Genomic DNA, 19,605 nt, shown 5'->3' with positions numbered 1-19,605 from the left:
TTCTCTTTTGGGCCTCAATTCAAAAGCCCACTAATTCCAGCCCATTTTAAATGATACTTGAGCAAACAAAAGACTTTTTTTTAATCAAAGCAAACAAAAGACTTTACATTGATTAAAGATCTAAATTTTGGATTTGTTTGTCCACTTTTAAGTAGCTTTTTTGTTATTGGTATTTGTCACTTAGTGTCACTAAAACAGTTATATCTAAGCGATAATGACAAAAAGAAAATTGGATTGAAATTTAATGTTTTCTATTAGACGTATCAAATTTTTGTGTTAGTGTATTTACAGTATAAGTTAAGTTTTTCTAGATGAAAGTGTATAACTGTATAAGTGGAATTATAAATAAGGAAATAAGATTTTCAAGGATTTGATGCCTACAAAAGTTTATCACTTTAAACAAAAAGTTACAAATTTATAAAAATCTAAATAAAATGCACCAGGACCAGGTCAAGGTCATTTGGCATAAAAGTCTTCGCAGAAGTCAAAATTAAAATTATAATAATTTGGGAAGAAGAATTTTCAATTATGATCGCCGCGGATGCACGACGCGCGCATAAATTAAAACCACCGCTAAAACAGTTGAGATAAAAACGAAGCGAACTTCTCAGTTCTCAAACGTTCCCAAAATTTAGAAAAGAAGTGAGAAAAAAACACCATGACGAAATATCTCTCTTTCTTTTCTCTCCTCCTCCTCCTCCTTCCCCTCTCCTCCCAAAACGCGGACCCCAAAACCCCAAACCCGAACCCAAGCCCATCTTTAGCCCACACCGAGCTGACCAACTACGGCTTCCCAATTGGGCTTCTACCTTCCTCAATCAAGAACTACACGCTGAACCGGACCTCCGGTGACTTTGCCGTCGACCTCGGCGGCGATTGCAAGATTACGCTCCCTCCCGATAACTACTTGGCCACCTACTCGAAGAAAGTCACCGGCAAAATCGTGCAGGGTCGGATCGCCGAGATCAATGGTATCAGCGTCCGAGCCTTCTTCAAGTGGTGGTCGATTACTGGGATTAGGTCTAGCGGCGACAACTTGGTGTTCGAGGTCGGCATGGTCACCGCCAAGTACCCCTCCAAGAACTTCGATGAGAGCCCTGCTTGCGAGGGTCGCCATTCCGCTTCTTAACAGGTTTGAATGGCAGTTAGGGTTTTGATTTTTATATGCGTGGATTGCGATTGAGGTGTCAGCTGGAATGCTTTTGTTTTGTGGTTGTTAAAGCTTGAAAGCAATGTTTCAGATTGTCCATGAATTTAAGTTCTTTTTTACTTGCTTTAAACTAAAGGAATCGAATTTATGCTATTTCTTTATTAGGATCCTCTTTAGCTCGAATAGTTGCTGAATCAAATCCAATATCGGATTCTTCTGAAAAATTCGGACAATTTGCACCCAAATTGTCAAACTAATAAAGTGCTAAAAGCCGCAGAACTTGTGGCAATGCTTGAGGGCCGCACTTTTTGAAAGTTTTTGCTATGAGTTTTAATGCTTGGTTAGGCTGGTATCTAATGTTGGTGATTTTTAAACCCTAGAGCAATCAATTTGTTTGGTTATCAGTGTTAGAACACTGAAAATTATGTTGAATATGCTTAGGAGGAGAAAGTGGAGATACTTTTCAGATTTTGCAATTAGTGGGATTATAGTATTTGAGCACTTTGCTTTCTGTTGAAAGAATTGGATGTGAAGTCATTAGCTCTCAATCTATGGTCATTTGAGTTTATTTGGATTTAGCTTTCTGGTGAGTTTGGAAAAACTATTGCTGTCATGGATGTGCAAATGGTTAGAGGAAATACCTTGGTTTAAGCTTTAAGGACCTTACGAACAAGTATGCCCGTGAATTTCATGACCAACACAAGCAATGAACATAAATATGTGGCTACTTACAAGGGGAAGAAAATTATTTTTAGATAAAAAAATAGTAGCAACAAGAATAATGTACTAGATCTATCATTTACTGTTGCAAAGATGAACATCAAGGTCATTTGTAGGGACAGCTTATGTTCTTCTCTCTGGTTGGTTGTACTTTTGGTCTGGTCTTGTACAAAAGGTTTGAAGGGTTGTTTGCAAATTTTCGTAACTGTGGGGCCGAGATTCTGGTTGGTTGGACGGTTGTAGCTGAATGCAAACTGCGAATATGCATGCTGCCTTGTTGTTATAGGCTAGGCAACCTTTCTTGTCATATTAGTAGACCTGGAAGTCAGATTCATATGAACAGTGAACATCATGCTGATCTTTGGAATCTTTGCTTGGCCTTGTGAGGTGTAAGTCAGTTCCTGTTTATGTTTGAACTAAGAACCCGTATAAAAGAAGATTTGTACCAAAATGCTAATTGCTGGAGATCTTTTGATTGGACATATATGAGATATTGTGCACCAATTTGTTTGGTTTGCTTTGCCTTAAAAAGCTAGCTTCTTTATACTGATTCTGATTCTAATGATTTGCTTTTAACTATTAAGCTGTTTGTCTCCATATATTGGATCAAATCCTTAAAATTGATTCTCAACTTTGTGGAATAATTAACTAGTTGACTTCATAAATGGTGAACGCAAATACTCACTTTAGCATGTTTCACATTTTTAAATAAATTAATTTCAAACTTTTTATTGGTTGTTATTCCCACTTTGCAGAATTGCAGGGTCTCTGGTGGGGTGATGTCCAGTTGTCCACTCCAGCACTGATGCTACTTAAGCAAATCAAATTAGGTACAAGACATTTGCATGATCCGAACTAAGGGCAATAACCGTGATCCTTCTATCTAGTTATGTATATATGCCACGCCTGCAGTGTTCTTACTTTCTGGCGATTAAGAATTGTAAGATGGTAATTAGTTATTTTATATTGAAGCCGTTTGAAATATTCATTTATTTGTTATGACATTAATTTGACTGTCTAATTATTTGTTTCTTGCCTTATGGGTGGAGGTTTGCGTTTGGTTCTTATATAATTATGTAACGATTATTATTTTTCTTTAGAACTTGGTATGCATATGTATTTTTTGCTTGGACTTAATCATGTACCTTGAAAATGATGAAGCAGCCCAAATTGATTGAGTGGGGAAGATCTTAGGTCACATTATATTAAAGTTGGGTAGTTGATACCCATAAATAGCTCCTCCTTTTGGTTTGGTTTATTACATGCATAATGCATTCATACTCTTCACTAAAGGCAATTGTCCTTGTCTGACACACAATAGTTACAAACTTTCATTATTTTTGATATGTTTCAACCACATGCAGCCATTGTAGCAGAAGCAAAGCACCTATTTGTTTTTGGGATTTAAGGTGGTTGGAGAAATGAATACTGGGCAGCCTTTACATGGATTATGTAACATTTTCTTTCGGAGACGTCAGGGATCACTTGGGGTTTCTAAAGGCCGAGAAAATGACCTCTGGGCCATTCCAAGGCCAATTCAATTCAATTCAATTCGGTCCCTACTGCAAGTAAATGTCTCTTGGTGTTGGTAGAATGGTAGGCTTGGTAGCAGGTTAGCCGGCGTTTATTGTGCAGATGCTTGCGTGCTTGCTGATACAAGTGAATATGCAATTATGCCATGTATGTTGCCGTGTTAATAATAATGGCTTGTCTTTTCATGCCATTGCTTTGTGAGCCATGCCATTGGATATTGGATAATGTCCACCATATGCAAATGGCAATGCACACGCAAGTTGACATTTTCCCTTAACATTTTCATTGTTTTCCTTTTCTTTTGCCACATTTTCTTGAAATCCCAACAATGGAGAGCATTAAAAAAGTCCAAATTCTTGTCTAATACACTAAATTTCGTAACTTCTAAAGATGGGAACATGCCATGAACAAACTACAAAAGGAGATAGACAGAGAGAGATGGGAGGCTTATGAAATCCTTGTCCATTTTTGTACCACCACCAGCCCCATGACCCTGACCTCAATTAAAGAAAGACTTGTCATCTCAATTACCCACCAATGAAGCTACAAGGACGGTTGTGCAGCAGTTGCTGTGTACACTCACAAAAGCACCAAGATTAAAAAGTCCGAATGAGTCATAAAAAGTACCAAACTATGTTTGACGTGTATCTTTGGCTGACCATTTCTTTCCCTAACTTTGAAGATTCTTTGGACACGTGTTAAACCCTCTGATTTTGGTACTAAACCATGACCCTTGACTTAATTAATTTCCTTAATCATGATTGATTCTTAATAAAGTCGTGGATCAATTTAGGGACCGGATCCCCAGTCAAAGGCTCCAAGCAAATTGAGTTCCCACGAGAATTTGATCTGACGGTCCAGATTCGATCATCACGGATCAAATACGCGTAGTCTAATGCTGAATGACATGGACTCAAAATACACATTTATTTCCAGCGTATCCAAAATAATAAAAAAATTTAGGAAAATCAAATAAACATGGATAATTAACTCTCACGCGCCTTTAAAGCACATACAAACACACCGACTAATCACATCGCAAAGCAGTGCATCTTGTACTTTTTCTGCGCGGCAGAACCAACCCCGCACTCGAACTGGTCCCGCATCCCTCACGCGCTTCGTCCGCGCGTGAGTTTCCCCTCCAGCGCTCTTCTCCAAACGTGAACAACTCGTACAAGCTTCTCTCTCACAAACCAACTAACAAAACAACGAAGCCTCTCTCCCTTTCTCTCTCCGTCTGATTCTTGCTCTGCGAGAGCAAATTCTTCGGCTTCGGAGCACCGAAACCTAGGGTTCGTCCCCATTCTTCGCAGGTGCGTCTCTCTCGTTTTCCTTCTTCCTTTCTTTTTTTCGTATAATTTTCCGATTTTCAAACTCTTTCTAAGCGCAGATCCGTTTTCACTTTCGTTTTCTGCGTTTCCTTCTCAGCTGCTTTTCGTTTTATCGAACTCCATTTTCGTTTACTATAAAATTTCTCAAATTTATTTCCCTTTTGTCTATTCGAATCCTCATACTCAAATTTTTCCGTTTTATATAAACGCTTTAGATTTATTTGCGGTTAATTTACACAATGTGTGTGCCAAAGATTGCTAAGGACGCTATATGCGCCTCTAAATGTGCTTAGCTTGTTACATGAATTTTTATATATTTTATATTTTATATATTTTTAAAAACTTTAGTAAATTATTGAATAAGCATATTTTCTAGTTGCATGGGAACTAACTGGCTTTTGTAGAAAGCAAAAGTAGCTTTCTTTTAGTATGGAAATTATTTTTTGTGTTTTGATTTTAAAATTGTTCAGGAAAATTTCTTTCAAATTTTAGCTTTACGTTATTATTTGTCGTGGTTCTTAGCTCATTTAGCTGAATTTATGAGCTACATTTTGCCAACTGAAGAACTAGTAATGCTCCTTCAATTATTATGTCTATGTTCTCCCTAATGTTTCATACCAATTAATTGTTGTAGGGAGGTCTGCTTTAACTCTTGCATACTATGGATTTAGAAGATAAATTTCTTGCTAAAGGTATGAACTTTGTTTGCTCATGTGCTACTACTGTATGTGGAGGACAGTGAAATTATTGATCAATTAATATGAGTAAATAGGGGGGGATCTGGGGTTGTGTCTGTTGCTCAGTGGAGCTGAAAATTTAATGACTTCCGAATCAGGAAAGGATGGTTAACAGCAAGTATGAAATGGGTAATTTTAAGAATTTCTTAAGTTGGATCGACTGTATATGGAAGATGTGTTTCTCTTACCTAAAACTTTTGATTCATTGGGATTTTGATCATAGAATTAGATGATAGAAGGAATATCCCCATACAAAATAGTGAGGTAATCTCACTGTCTTCTTGTCAAACACTGGTCTTTGAACTTACCATTGTTAATTATGAGGTATTGGTAATTGGGTTACACTTATTTCAATCATAGAAGACCAATTAGAATTTGGAATATTGTTGGTGTGATCCAGGTGGGACATGGTCGAATTGATATTTTAGTTTTAAAGAGTATAAATTTAATAGGTTTTCTACAAACCCTAACAGCCATAAATACCTCGACTTCGCTGCTCTTCCATTAGCCTCTATCGCACCCCACTCCATAGAATTTTGTTTTACTATCCCTTTTCCTTTTCATGGTAACGAAAGATCTGCTATTTCTGAGGTATTATACTCCTTCAACTGAGAAGAAGTAATGTTTCTTCTGAAAAGTTGTCTTCTGTACAACTTTACTGGGCTTCACGATGATCTGGTTCTTTGCACGATATTATGGATTCTAAATCATATATGTTGCATCATTATAATTTCATTCAAGCTTCAGAGTTTAATTTACTGTTTTATTTGTAAATGAAAGTTTTAGGCGTTGAAGGGATACAGCAGAATTTTATTGGGTTATTACATGCCTTGTTGACAGTTACCTCACCACTGAATCTGGATAGCATCTTTTGTATCTCTTGTTATAAATGCATCAAAGTTTCTTACAAGCATTCTTCATTTTTTTCCCTTTCTAATTATTGAATTGTAGTCATGTAGAACAATGTTGCTTTAAAATCTGTTCCTACACTTCATATTCTTTTTGTCATTATCTTTTCCTCTTTCCAGTATCTGGCGTTCAAAGCCTCTCTTCCAGTGTGCAAAGCACTCCCGAGAAGAATGGGCATTCAGATGATGCTTCAAGAAGTCCAGAACTCCTTCAAGAGTTTCTGAAATCGGGTCCCAAGAAGGAACTTCTTCGAACATGTTTTGACAAGGACAAGAAAAACTTAATTTCATCAAAAAACAAAATGACCGAACTTTTGAAGACTACTAACAAGGCAAATAAGAAGCAGGAGTCGAAGAAACCTTCTTCTTGTCCGAATAATCATCCTCCTAAAAAGCAGCCCAGAAAGGGGGATAATCCCATACGACTCTCACCAGCTTCTGAGCAGTCTCTAGATTTTGGATGTTCGAACTCATGGATATGTAAAAATTCTGCTTGTAGAGCTGTTCTATCCATAGACAACACATTTTGCAAGAGATGTTCTTGCTGTATCTGTCATTTGTTTGATGACAACAAGGACCCTAGTCTTTGGTTAGTATGCACATCTGAATCTGGTGAGGGAGATTCCTGTGGGTTATCTTGTCACATTGAGTGTGCCCTTCAACGTGATAAGGTGGGAGTTGTTGATCTTGGGCAATTGATGCAGCTAGATGGTAGTTATTGTTGTGCTTCTTGTGGTAAAGTTTCTGGGATACTTGGGTAAGTTATTCTGTTGCATAATGTGAATTTAGATTGAAACAGTAGTGCTCACTTTGACAGGCTATCCTCTGTCCTCTCCTCCCAGCCCAACAAATTAGTTTGAAGCATTAAATGTTCTTTTGTGAGGCTAAAAAAATCTTTTTCCCTATCTAGTATCCGTTTTTAGGTTATGTTCCTTATGTTTGCTAGTCTGCATAAATTCTCTTTCTCAAGAACTTTGGGTAATAGTTCTTCTTAAAAAGAAAAAAATTTCCTTCCCCTCTGTAAAGAGACGCCTTTGCATAAACATAGATATTGTTATACATGCCCAACTCTTTTAATGTGTTTTCTTGGCTGGGAAATGATTTTACTGGGATGAACTTGTTTTCTTTAAAGGAAAGATAAATTGGGTTTTAGTAAGTCTAGTACCAAGTGAACAAGGAGCTTTCTCTGTTTCTATTCCTAGATGGAGCCTAAAAATAACAAGAGAAAGCAAGCAATTATTGCATGTAAATCTGTTTGTTTGCCCTTTTGCTGATGTGACTGATGTGTTTTGATTAATACTGGCAGAAGTTGGAAGAAGCAGCTAGTTGCAGCAAAGGATGCTCGCCGTGTTGATGTTCTTTGTTATAGGATATACTTGAGTTACAGGCTCCTGGACGGGACTTCAAGATTTAAAGAATTACATGACATTGTGAAAGAAGCGAAGTCTAAACTAGAGACAGAAGTGGGTCCAGTGAATGGAGTTTCTGCAAAGATGGCACGTGGAATTGTCAGCAGACTATCTATTGCAGGTGATGTGCAGAAACTCTGCTCTCTTGCAATTGAGAAAGCAGATGAATGGCTGGCCAATGTTTCTAATGTGGATCCAAATTGCAGAGGTAAGAAACTGTACCACTTGGTCTCTTTTCTAGTTTTCTCCTCTTACTTTCTCTTGGTCCATGCATGGAAAACTTGAATGATTACTTCTGTTTCTTCCCCCCCTTGCAGAGGGTTCACTTCCCGCTGCTTGCAAGTTTCTTTTTGAAGAAGTAGCATCTTCCTCTGTTGTGATTATACTGATTGAATTGTCTAATGTGTCATCTGATGATATTAAGGGCTACAAGCTCTGGTATTACAAGAGTAGAGAAGAATCACACACAAAAGAGCCTAGTTGTATCTTTCCAAGAACTCAGAGAAGGATTTTGATATCCAATCTGCAGCCTTGCACAGAGTATACATTTAGGATAATATCTTATACGGAGGCTGGTGACTTGGGTCACTCCGAGGCAAAGTGTTTCACCAAGAGTGTCGAGATAATTCACAAAATCCCGAACTCACTGGTCTCCAGAAATCATAAGAAAGAGAATCCCATCATTGAAGCAAATTCTAGTGCCGAGATGGAGACTAAAACTACAACAGCAGTTGGTCCTTCTTCGGAATTTAAGGTTCGGGATCTTGGAAAGATACTCCGTCTGGCTTGGGCTCAAGAGCAAGGCTGCTTTGAGGGGTTTTGTAGTGCCAATGTAGAAAAATGCTGTGAAGTAAACAAGGTGATAAAAACTGAAACTCCACAAGAAAGGTTGCCTTCCGTATCACGTGGGCTTGACTTAAATGTTGTTTCAGTACCCGATCTGAATGAAGAGCTAACCCCACCATATGAGTCCTACAGAGATGAAGATAATGGATGCACTTTGCCACTGGTTGTTGAGGCAGATGATGATGCTGCTTCTCATGACATAGTGAAGAATGGTTTAGCTAGATCACATGGTAGTGGTGATTCGCAGACCTGGACTCATGGGCTTATGGGAGATGTCTCAGCTGTTGATTCCCAGGCAGAATTTTGCGGGAAGAGGAAAGCAAACACAAATGAAGAGACACATGATTGTGACAGCACACTGATAAATGGGCCACCATCGAATAATTCTAATGGTTCTTGTTGCTTGGATGAGAACTTTGAATACTGTGTGAAAATAATCCGGTGGCTGGAATGCGAGGGTCACATTACACAGGAATTCAGGTTGAAATTGCTAACATGGTTTAGTTTGAGATCAACTGAGCAGGAGCGTAGGGTGGTCAACACCTTTATTCAAACAATGATTGATGATCCAAGTAGCTTGGCAGGACAGTTAGTTGACTCCTTTTCAGATATTATATCCAGCAAGAGGCCACGGAACGGATTCTGTAGTAAGCTGTGGCATTAAATAAGGGCGAGGCATTCTGATATGAATAATTACTATATGCTTCATTTTGCATTTATATTTCTCCTGGGATAAATAGCCTCTGATTAATTTTGACGTCTTTGTACAGGCATTTTTTCTTAGTCGTTGTCACAAGTGATTTTATTTATATCACGGACAAGATTTGTGCGGCTAAAAGATTTCGGTCACTGATTGAGAAGACTCTGATTTGTCGTGGGATGGATGCCGTTGGATGCAAGGTTTCTGGATGTAGGACGCATTTGTCATTCCCGAAGTTATCCTAGTTTACATTTGAAGCTGTAGAATTTAATCATTGGAGAATATATTTTTAATCACTGTTATTGCCTTCTTAAATTCAAAGAAGGGTACCTGAATTCATCATGGACTTACATGTCTTTACATTTTCGTAGCGGTCATTTCTCGTTTCCTTTTAATCTGTCTTCAAAATTTGATTCCATGATGAGGTTTTTGGAAGTTTATGGGCAAGATAGAAATTTTGATTCAAATTTTGCTTTCGATGCATGCTGCTGAGAATGGGCAAGATAGAAATAGGTATGGCTTGTATGGGTTTGCTTATCCTTCACCCACTGAATGATGACAGTTTTTTTTTTTTTTTATTAAATGAAGTTGGTGCTCAACTCTCAGAACAAGGCGACATTTTAATATGAAGCGATGGGGTGGGTACGTAAATTATTACCCAAGGAGAAAAATATGGGATAGATAAGAATTATGGATAATTGTAAAAAATTGCCACAGTTCATGGACGACATGTCGTTTGTAGTAGGGATGACTTGAGTTTTCATGCTTCCGGTTGGTCATAACGGTTTCAAGTTTCAACTCCCAAGTCTGCGCTCGAGACGACACGTCGTCGTTTGGGCTAAGCGGATTGGATTCTGAGAATCTGAATGAGATTACATTACAGACGTCGCATGATGAAGAAAAACGAAACATGAGGTTCACAGTTCACAGAGGCCACTCAGCACTTCCTGCTTCTCTTCCACCTCCCATTCATTCCATCTCTCTCTTTGAGAAGCATCATGCAACTTCTTCATGTTCCTTCTTCACTTCTTCTCTCCTTTCAAAGCGTCAAAACACATTCACAAGCAGGTGATTTCATATATATATGGCTCATGTTTCAGTTCAACACTCGTTTTAAGCTCAAGCACTGAATTTTCTCTGCTTTGGTTCTTGTTGTAGGACTACCTTCATATGAGAAACCTCATCTATCGTCAGCTATATGTTGTTCTCTTCAGCAACAGAGACTTGAGAGGTCCAGATGGGTATCACGTAGAGGCTCTGTCTTGAGCTCCTTCACGACTAAAGCTGCTTCTTTGGAAGGTAAAGTTTTGCTGCCTTCTTTGAGCAAACCCAGCAGCTCATAACTGCTTCTTGACTAAACCCCCATTTTCCGGTAATGCACTACTCTCTTTATTACGGTGGATTGGCATATGAAAGAACCCTTTTTTTTCTGTCTTGGAGGGCATTTTGGTTGTTTTAAATGAATTCGCATGTGCTAGTCTTCATTTAAAGGGTGCCCTATTTCAGTTTAAGAGCTGTTTAGAGTTACATATAGCGAAAGCCATAAAAATTAAGAAAAGTAAATCACAAATACATTATCTATTATCATTCATATTGTTTAAAAATGTATGCATCAATATTCAAGATTGGAAGTGTTAGGAATTTTATATAAGATCAGATAGGGGGAAGTGGACTCAAATGATCCAATTATTTGGTCAATGAATTACTATCCCATGTTCTGAATCCTGATATCCTCCAAAAATAATTTAGAAAAAATGCAATGAAATTAACAACACTGCAATAATATCTTTTGTTTTCTCTCCTCTTTGAGTCTATGGGTAATTGGGTATGGATATACTTATCCTTCTAAAGTTTTGTTTATATTGCATATTTTGTGATTTTTTTTTTTAAAAGTTGCAATAGATTCGTCTGATGATATTGTTTTCTAGTTTTTTTTAGTTATCCTATTCTTTTTGGTCAAATGTAGCTGGTGCTTCTGCAGTATCAAATGGGAAAGTTGAGAGTGATGTACTGAAAGCATTGTCTCAAATCATTGATCCAGACTTTGGGACAGACATTGTCTCATGTGGATTTGTGAAAGATCTGAACATCAATGAGGCTTTGGGAGAGGTCATTTAGAGCGTGTATGTGAAATTTTTCTATGACAGACATATAAAGCACAATGTCCTTACCAGAATATATTGACTTTTCATCTCAGGTTTCATTTCGGTTAGAGCTCACTACACCAGCATGTCCAATAAAGGACATGGTAATTGACACAATCATTTTATTAAGAACTCACATATGTTTGATATGGTAGACTTTTGATTTATAAGTGCACTTAAATTGCTTTGTAATGGATATATGTGAGCGCCTCTCATTTTTATTTCTTTGATTTTTTCCTTCTCCTTTGCATTTCAGTTTGAACAAAAGGCAAATGAAGTGGTGAACACACTTCCTTGGGTCAAGAATGTCAATGTCACTATGTCAGCACAGCCAGCAAAACCCATTTATGCTGGGGAACTTCCAGCAGGGTTACAGACAATTTCAAATATTGTGGCAGTTTCTAGTTGCAAGGTAGGTTTCCATGCCCTTTTAGTTCTTTTCCTTAGCTGGTATGTGGATTTTGAGCTCCGGACCTCCTGCACCCGACATATTAGCTCTTCATGGTTCAGTTCAATTGTTCAGAGTTTGATTATTGTTTGTGACACTTTTGAAGGTGCCATATATTTTAACTTGAATTCCAGTTGTTTGTTGCATTACATTTGAAAAAAAATTACTCTTTCTGAGTGAATTGGTAAAAACTGTGGAATCCTCATGAATGTTGACTAATGGAGAAAATAAATACCTCAATGAAGTTACCATTTTGCTAGACTTCCAAGTGATAAGCAACTCATCCCGGCCAAAAAAAAAAAGTGATAAGCAACTCATGATTCTTAGGTTTTTCTCCTTGAAGGGAAAACTATATTTGTAACATATATATTAAAGTGTATAGTAGCAAATATATTAAAAGCTTATATGAAAACGCAACAGCAACTTTTTTTGTTATTGCGGTGGCACTTAGTTTGCACCTTAGGTGTTTTGACCCAATTCCTACTTTACAGAAAACATTAGCTAACTAGTGTAGACTGCTAATTCTGTATCATTGCTGCTGTTGGTGATATATGTGCAGGGAGGCGTGGGAAAATCAACTGTAGCAGTAAACTTGGCATACACTTTGGCTGGTATGGGTGCTAGAGTTGGTATATTTGATGCTGATGTCTATGGTCCAAGTTTACCAACAATGGTCTCCCCTGAGAACCGAATACTAGTAATGGTAACACCATAACTTTTAATAGAATTTTTCTTGCAATATGTAAAGTGCTGCAATTCTGACTGTAAAAACCTTCCTTTAGAACCCAGAGAAGAAAACCATTATTCCTACTGAATACTTGGGAGTGAAATTGGTGTCTTTTGGATTTGCTGGACAAGGTCGTGCAATAATGCGAGGCCCAATGGTTTCTGGGGTCATCAACCAACTTTTAACTACAACAGAGTGGTATGGCACGCTTCCAAAATAAATTATCCAAACTCATTTGATCATTATCCTCATTTCATGAGCTAATTACTGCAAAGTTCTGCATATTTTCAGAAAGGCCCCTCACACGTTTAAATGCATTTGATATGGCCATCACTGATAAAATATGGTTATGGTCATATCAGTGTCTAATACTGATTACTTCACTATGTAGGGGAGAGCTGGATTACCTTGTTGTTGACATGCCCCCTGGAACTGGTGATATTCAGCTTACTTTGTGCCAGGTCCTTTTTTTTTTTTTTCCAGTCAATCAAATTCCTTGGTATTTGTCTGGTTTACTATTATTTTATATTTGGTATCTTATGAAGTATGTTTACGTGGGTATTCTGCCCAAGTTTTTTCCAACGCAAGATTTCTGCGTTTTGATTTGGACAAGATGGATTTCAGGTAGTTCCATTAACCGCTGCTGTCATTGTTACCACCCCTCAAAAGCTAGCATTTATTGATGTTGCAAAAGGAGTTCGCATGTTTTCAAAGCTTAAGGTGTGTATTTCTGCCACACAATCATCCATTCCATAACAAAATATCTTGCCAATGCCATGTACCCAATGGTATTTTAACATGTTAAAAAATGACTGAATATTTTTTAACAACTAACAAGTAGTGGCTAGTTTATATAGTGATGTCTATGCCAAAATTCTTTTACAGCTTCTTATCTAACACATGCTTCTTGTCATTTTCAACCATTTAGGTGCCATGTGTTGCTGTAGTCGAGAATATGAGCCATTTTGATGCTGATGGAAAACGTTATTACCCATTTGGTAGAGGCTCAGGCTCTCAGGCAAGCACATTATTCAAGAATTTGCTTTCTTTCTTTATAGAATATCTAATCTTAGTGTTGGCAATTCATGCACTACCAGCACAATTTTATGTGCAAGCATATGTATTTGAAATAGTTTGATCCACATGTTTGCAGGTTGTAGAGCAGTTTGGTATCCCAAATCTGTTTGATCTTCCCATTAGACCAACTGTAAGTCCTATGTTTTCACTGCTGAGCTTAAAACTCGACTTACTTCTCAAAAAGAAATCTAATACGCTTTGATTACATTTACCTGGCAGCTATCTGCTTCTGGAGATAGTGGAATGCCTGAAGTAGTAGCTGATCCTCTAGGTGAAGTTTCTAAGACATTTCAGGACCTCGGTATTTGTGTTGTACGACAGTGTGCTAAGATTCGCCAACAAGGTAACCTATCTTAGACCTGCTCAACTTAAAAGAGTTCATCAGAACCTCGGAATTTATTCCGTCAAAACTTTGAAATCAAAATGTAGTATTGAGAATTTTGTATTTTGCCAAAGTTTAAAAGCTTGCAATTTGCTCACTGTTGGAACATATTGTTGAGTTTGTTTTTCCTTTTCTCAGTCTGTTGGCTAAGATATACTGTGTGCTTTATCATTTGGTATTGGACCATTCTCGTGAAACTTCTTTTACCTAAATAGGCAATTGATTAGACTATTATGTTTTTTCTGAGCTGATGAAATATTATCTTTTTCATTCTAGTGTCCACAGCCGTGACCTATGATAAATCTTTCAAGGCAATAAGAGTGAAGGTACCAGATTCAGATGAAGAATTTCTTCTCCATCCTGCAACTGTGAGACGGAATGACCGCTCTGCCCAAAGTGTGGTATGAGGAGATTTATTTTGGAAGCATCAAGTGTACAGTTCATTTCCAAAGTAGCACATTATTGCGCAAGATATTATGCAGATTATGTTTGGATATATGACATTGACCCTTCAGTATGATATCAGGATTCCATAACTATGTTCTAAAGCAGAAAGAAGTAATAATTGGGCTGTCAAACTCTTACCTGTAGCATTAATAAAGTCAATGGATTAATCTAGAGGTGGAAGTTGAAATGCATGTGACGTAAGGCTTTGAAGAGACACTAATTGGTGGGGGGAGTTAGTAGAAGTAACCAAATTCTGTGGTGGACCTTTTGAATGGTAAAGGTTCAGAGTAAACAAAATGTTACTTTCAAGGAAGAAAAAAAAAAAGGCATTAAATCCTCCATTGTTGTTGACTTCTGTTATTGTTGTCATAACTCATAAGTTCCTGAGTAATCTACATGTCTGACTTAATCTCTTGTCCTTTGACTTTTGAGTGGCTAATTTTGTGCATAATCAGGATGAGTGGACAGGGGAGCAAAAACTGCAGTATACTGATGTTCCAGAAGATATTGAACCCGAAGAAATTCGGCCCATGGGAAATTATGCCGTGTCAATAACTTGGCCAGACGGATTTAGTCAGGTAAAAACGTATCTATTTTGAACTAATCATATATCTTTGCAAGAAAAAGAACTAATCACATAAGGATTATTGGAAGAAAATTGTTTTGTGGATGATTTTATTGCTGGCATACTATGCAAAGTTTTTGAAAAGGACCACCATTATGCAAGGATGGGTGTCAACTTCATGAGAATCATGATAACCTAACTCCTTTTGACTGAAATGCAAAGCATGCCGAATTTATGAAAGTAGGATTTATTCAACAGTTGAATTGGCTGATTTGGGAATAGTCCTTTTGTGTTTGGTTTAGCCGTCAGCACGAGGCATCAGTCAATATTAACCTAGATAAAAGATTCAGGTGTATACATACAATACGTACATGCATAAATACAGTCCACAAAGTATCCATTTGGTTAACTGTGTTTTTCTATTGTCTTCTTTTCTTTGAATGTTAAGAGTGATCTCCTGTTATACTTAGAAAGGTGATTCATGTTCATGCATGGCCTACCAATCTATCTATGCAATCTGGCTTCTGTTGGGACTAAATTCAAATTAAAGTGGCTTAGTTACACAATCTAGCATACATTTTTCTTTTCTATCAAAATTTATTCTTTCTGCTCAATATATGAATTTCTATATTATGCTGCAGATTGCACCCTATGATCAGCTGCAGACAATGGAGCGGTTACTTGATGTTCCTGAGCCAATTCCTTCCCAGGCATGATAATATGCTTTCTATATTTTTTTACTGCACCAGCCTTAATGGTAATAAACTAATGTTGTTCTTTTCTCCCCTCATACAGGTATGATAGCTTCAAGTGAATATTAATGGATAATAGGGTGTCAGATCCCTCTCTACACACAGTTAGTTGCTCTGTAAAAATTGGACTGGAGTTCTGATGCTCCTGGATTTGGGGCATATTTGTATAAGACCATTCCAATAATAAAAATATTACTACATTTGGTGCACTTAGCCTTTATCATTCAAAATCTCACCCCTCTTTGGGCTTGTTCAAACTCGAACTTAGGATCTTGAACTCCCTCACCCTTAAAGATAGGGTGCATACCACTAAAAGTTAGGAAGTCATTGTTTGTACTTCACTTATTCAAATTATCTGGTATATATAATTCTTATCAAATTGTAATGGATCTTTGACTATCAAGTTATATTTATTATTTCAGGAACGTGCTAGGACTCTGAAATTTGTATTTATGACCCTTTTATCTGCTTCAAGAAAATTGAGAAGGCAACCTCCAAAGCCTTTCACATGTCAAAATGGACCACTTTGAAAACACTCATCAGAAACAGAGATATTAATGCAAAGGCAAGTGAAAACTCGTAAACAAGAGGAGCAGATATAAGTACTAAAAGGTCTGCTGGTTACTGCAGTATTATTGTATTAATCAAAATTAGGAACCGTCCAATTAATGAGCATATCTGCTCAAAGATATTTTCCTGAAACTGTGTTTCAATGCCACAGGGAACTATAAATGTCTTCTTCAACTGTTCTCATTGGGGCCTTTTTGCATTTAGTTCTCTCCAGGCTCCAGCATTGACTATTCTACTTTTCTTCTTCTTCCCTTTTCAGCCTTTACTAGCTTTTAATTTTCAAACTAACTTTTTGGCCCTTTCTAACAGTCAATACTCTTCCTTTGAATGAGTTGGAACTTTTGGCTTTAAATGGCAACCGCAATAAAGGAGTTCTTGCAGGATATGCTTAAATCTGACCATGCCTTTGACATGTGAGGGATATTACTATCCATCCCAGTCTACCTTTTGGAACCCTTTTCTTTTACCTATTAAGCCTCTGGATCTATTGGCTTTAACATGAATATAAGCAACCTCTTAGTCTCACATTAAGTCATGGCACGAAAAATTTCTTGCATACAAAAAAGTGTATACAATTCTCATTTCACGATAATCAGTCAAGTAATCATCAACTTATAAGAAATTTGCAAAAATGTTTGCTTTCACGCTAAATTTCTATTGACACCATCAAATAGACAAGTACTGTCTTGAAGCGACATCTGCCCCACCAAAAGAAAAGAAAGCATCGATTGGAGTCGAATGTTATTGCAACTTCATTATGACAGTCATCTATTATTCATGAGACTCACAACAACCATACCGCTCCATAGGTAACTGTGAAAATAAGGTCGGATGAGCTAAGCAAAGCCAAAGCTACACAATATTTCACCACCCACATGTGTTTGGTTGTTGGAAAAGAATAGCAGTTAATTTGATTGAGCTTCAATGTAAAAAGGGTAAGTTTGGTTTTGTTCTTAGATTCCAAGTTTGGTCAAACCCAACTGCTTGCTGAGTGTGGTCAACAAAATCTTGTTAATTGGTAAGATAAATGTTTTACTCGTGGCCTTGTGTTGGTCTTAATAAAAATCCTGTAGAACATAGTTTTGTTGGATATCTGTTTAGCAAACGAGGCCTTACCTCACATGGCATAACTGGGGCCTGCATGCATTCATACACAGCAACACATATAGAGATAGAGCTCGTCAATGTTGGGTCTGTTAGCTGATAGCTTCTGATAGCTTGAGAGCCTCACATGCTTGCACATTTTTTTTTTTTTGGCCAAGCACATGCTTGCACATTAATTTTCTTTGTATAGTCTGAGAAAATTGTACTACTGCTGATGTAATGCATGACCTGCTACAAACAAATTGTGCAGCCATTGATTCAAACACAACAATTCTGATTTTTAATTTGAGTTCTGTTTCTTTTTCATAACTCAGATGTTCAAAAAAGGACAACCAGAATGTATTACTAACAAATATTTGCAAATACTCCTATGCTTTATCTGACCTGAATAGCTTCAAAGGAAATCCTAAGCTTAATTGAGATTTTTAACAGGTACCCTCTATATTTTGATGCATGGGGAACACCAAAATGAAGGTACTCAGGTAATAAATGTCTATTAATTTTTTATTTTTTCCAAGCAAGAAGATTTGTCAAGAAATTAAGGAAATCCAATAAGAAACGTCAATAGACAGATTTTTGTTTTTCTGCAATATATGTCCAAATGAATATTTCTGAGAATAGAAAAGATATAAACAGCAGAATTATGAACACCTCAAAAAATTGAATTAAGTATTCGAATAAGTTCCTTTCAAACAAACACGACTGGAGCATGAGAAAGAAAGACACTACCCACAGATATTCCAAATAATTGCTTTTACTGGGGTCCTTCCATATTATTGTGGCCTAAATTTCTGATGAAGAATAATATTCATATATATGCTTCCCTGGCACAATATACAAAATGAAATATTTGGTCATGGTCAAGATACATGCTTTTCCTGATCATAAAGTCTTAGGATGATCTTAAACTCTTATGGCCATTCTATTTCTCCTATCCAGACAAGATAGCATTCAATTAATGTTTTGTCATAACAGCCTTAACAGGTATATACATTTTCTAGTTGGATTTATTTGCATAGAGCATATGAGGCATTCTAAATGACTGAAAATTAAATAACCTCACCTAAAAAATACATTTTTTATTTAATAATATAGAGAGACCAGCCTGCAGCTTCCTCACAGTCACAAAAATCACAGATTTTTGTCCTCTCGATCCTTTTGTTTTTTGTTTTGTTCCTTTTTATTTTATAATTGGACAAAGGAATCTTCTCCAAATCTGTTCAAAAAGAGTACAAAATCGATTGCAAGGATCACTATGTAATCTTCCAAAAAGATTAACTTTATCTCTCTGTCTTTTGAAACAAGAAGCTGAATTTTATAGAAGGTTGATGAACACCCTAGAACCTTTTCCACTAGTTAGTGTCCTCATTAGATCTCCAATCACATCATTCATATTGTAGCCACAGCTGCATGATCTCTAATAAGCAGAAAGAGTTTTCATACTACCCCTATTTTGATCCTTAGGTTTATGCCTGTTGAGTGATTTTTCTATATTATGATCATCCATGTAACTAGAACTGCAGACCATTTTCACTTTATTAAACTCTAGCACTCTTTTATATTTTGGACTTGCAGTTGTCATTTGAATAGTAACTGTTCTTAATTCGAACACTCTTTTAATTATGTATATAAGATTAATTGACAATCTAATAACATAACATATCACATCTTATTAATTGTTAGACAACTACCTTAGGAATTAGGGGTGGAGGATTTGAACCCATGACCATATCAACTTAAGCTCTTATAGCATGTTAGACAACCACTGTGCCCTAAAAACTTAAGCTATCGCGGAATTGGACAACAATAAATATCAAATTAACACTAATAACAGAAAAAATAACATGTTGTTTGACAAGAAAATATTAGTAGCAAGCACATGTATACATGAATATAACAGGTCCTAATGATGCATGAATCTGGAATCTGATTGTGATAAGGAAAAGGAGGGAAGAACGTGGTGGTGGGGTATGCCAGCTTTAATGGCAGAAAAAGGTAGGCCTTGGACTTATCTCAACTCTCTCTCTCCTTCTCTCGCTCTAGCTATGTCACAAC

At 37.0% G+C, this 19,605-nt stretch overlaps 3 protein-coding genes across 9 annotated transcripts; all 3 read left to right on the top strand.

The window, feature by feature from the left end:
* The first annotated feature begins 585 nt into the window (after positions 1–585).
* Positions 586–3,682, top strand: LOC147285446 (DUF538 family protein (Protein of unknown function, DUF538)). 2 transcript variants are annotated; one of them, XR_015122524.1, is made up of 3 exons: positions 586–1,132; positions 2,626–2,818; positions 3,235–3,682. XR_015122524.1 is itself a non-coding variant. In XM_086245851.1 (2 exons), exon 1 carries the CDS (start codon positions 659–661, stop codon positions 1,127–1,129), a length of 471 nt encoding a protein of 156 aa, XP_086101977.1. In that variant the 5' UTR covers positions 586–658; the 3' UTR covers positions 1,130–1,132; positions 2,626–2,910. The 2 variants fall into 2 exon arrangements, 1 of the variants encoding a protein (XP_086101977.1); XM_086245851.1 differs by lacking the exon at positions 3,235–3,682 and having other exon boundaries at positions 2,626–2,910.
* Positions 3,683–4,598: 916 nt separating this feature from the next.
* VRN5 (Fibronectin type III domain-containing protein) lies at positions 4,599–9,728 on the top strand. Of its 4 annotated transcripts, none has more exons than XM_086243138.1 (6): positions 4,603–4,716; positions 5,369–5,426; positions 6,500–7,136; positions 7,686–7,996; positions 8,106–9,281; positions 9,405–9,728. In XM_086243138.1, exons 2-6 carry the CDS (start codon positions 5,396–5,398, stop codon positions 9,416–9,418), a joined length of 2,169 nt encoding a protein of 722 aa, XP_086099264.1. In that variant the 5' UTR covers positions 4,603–4,716; positions 5,369–5,395; the 3' UTR covers positions 9,419–9,728. The 4 variants fall into 4 exon arrangements, with proteins under 4 accessions (XP_086099265.1, XP_086099264.1, XP_086099263.1 ...); XM_086243137.1 differs by having other exon boundaries at positions 8,106–9,304; XM_086243136.1 differs by having other exon boundaries at positions 8,106–9,728.
* Positions 9,729–10,220: 492 nt separating this feature from the next.
* HCF101 (ATP binding protein) lies at positions 10,221–16,085 on the top strand. 3 transcript variants are annotated; one of them, XM_086243143.1, is made up of 16 exons: positions 10,221–10,402; positions 10,493–10,633; positions 11,316–11,443; positions 11,532–11,582; positions 11,735–11,890; positions 12,486–12,629; positions 12,709–12,851; positions 13,045–13,114; positions 13,278–13,373; positions 13,582–13,671; positions 13,807–13,860; positions 13,950–14,073; positions 14,389–14,513; positions 15,015–15,137; positions 15,766–15,834; positions 15,920–16,085. In XM_086243143.1, the coding sequence occupies exons 1-16, from the start codon at positions 10,333–10,335 to the stop codon at positions 15,923–15,925; spliced, it is 1,590 nt and encodes a 529-aa protein (XP_086099269.1). In that variant the 5' UTR covers positions 10,221–10,332; the 3' UTR covers positions 15,926–16,085. The 3 variants fall into 3 exon arrangements, with proteins under 3 accessions (XP_086099269.1, XP_086099268.1, XP_086099267.1); XM_086243141.1 differs by having other exon boundaries at positions 10,223–10,402; positions 11,301–11,443; XM_086243142.1 differs by lacking the exon at positions 15,920–16,085 and having other exon boundaries at positions 11,301–11,443; positions 15,766–15,840.
* Positions 16,086–19,605: the final 3,520 nt, after the last annotated feature.

The sequence above is a fragment of the Dryas octopetala genome, chromosome 5 (genome assembly GCF_963921425.1).
Source record: "Dryas octopetala chromosome 5, drDryOcto1.1, whole genome shotgun sequence".
NCBI classification, from domain to species: domain Eukaryota; kingdom Viridiplantae; phylum Streptophyta; class Magnoliopsida; order Rosales; family Rosaceae; genus Dryas; species Dryas octopetala.
This window is presented reverse-complemented; position numbering and strand designations above follow the sequence as displayed.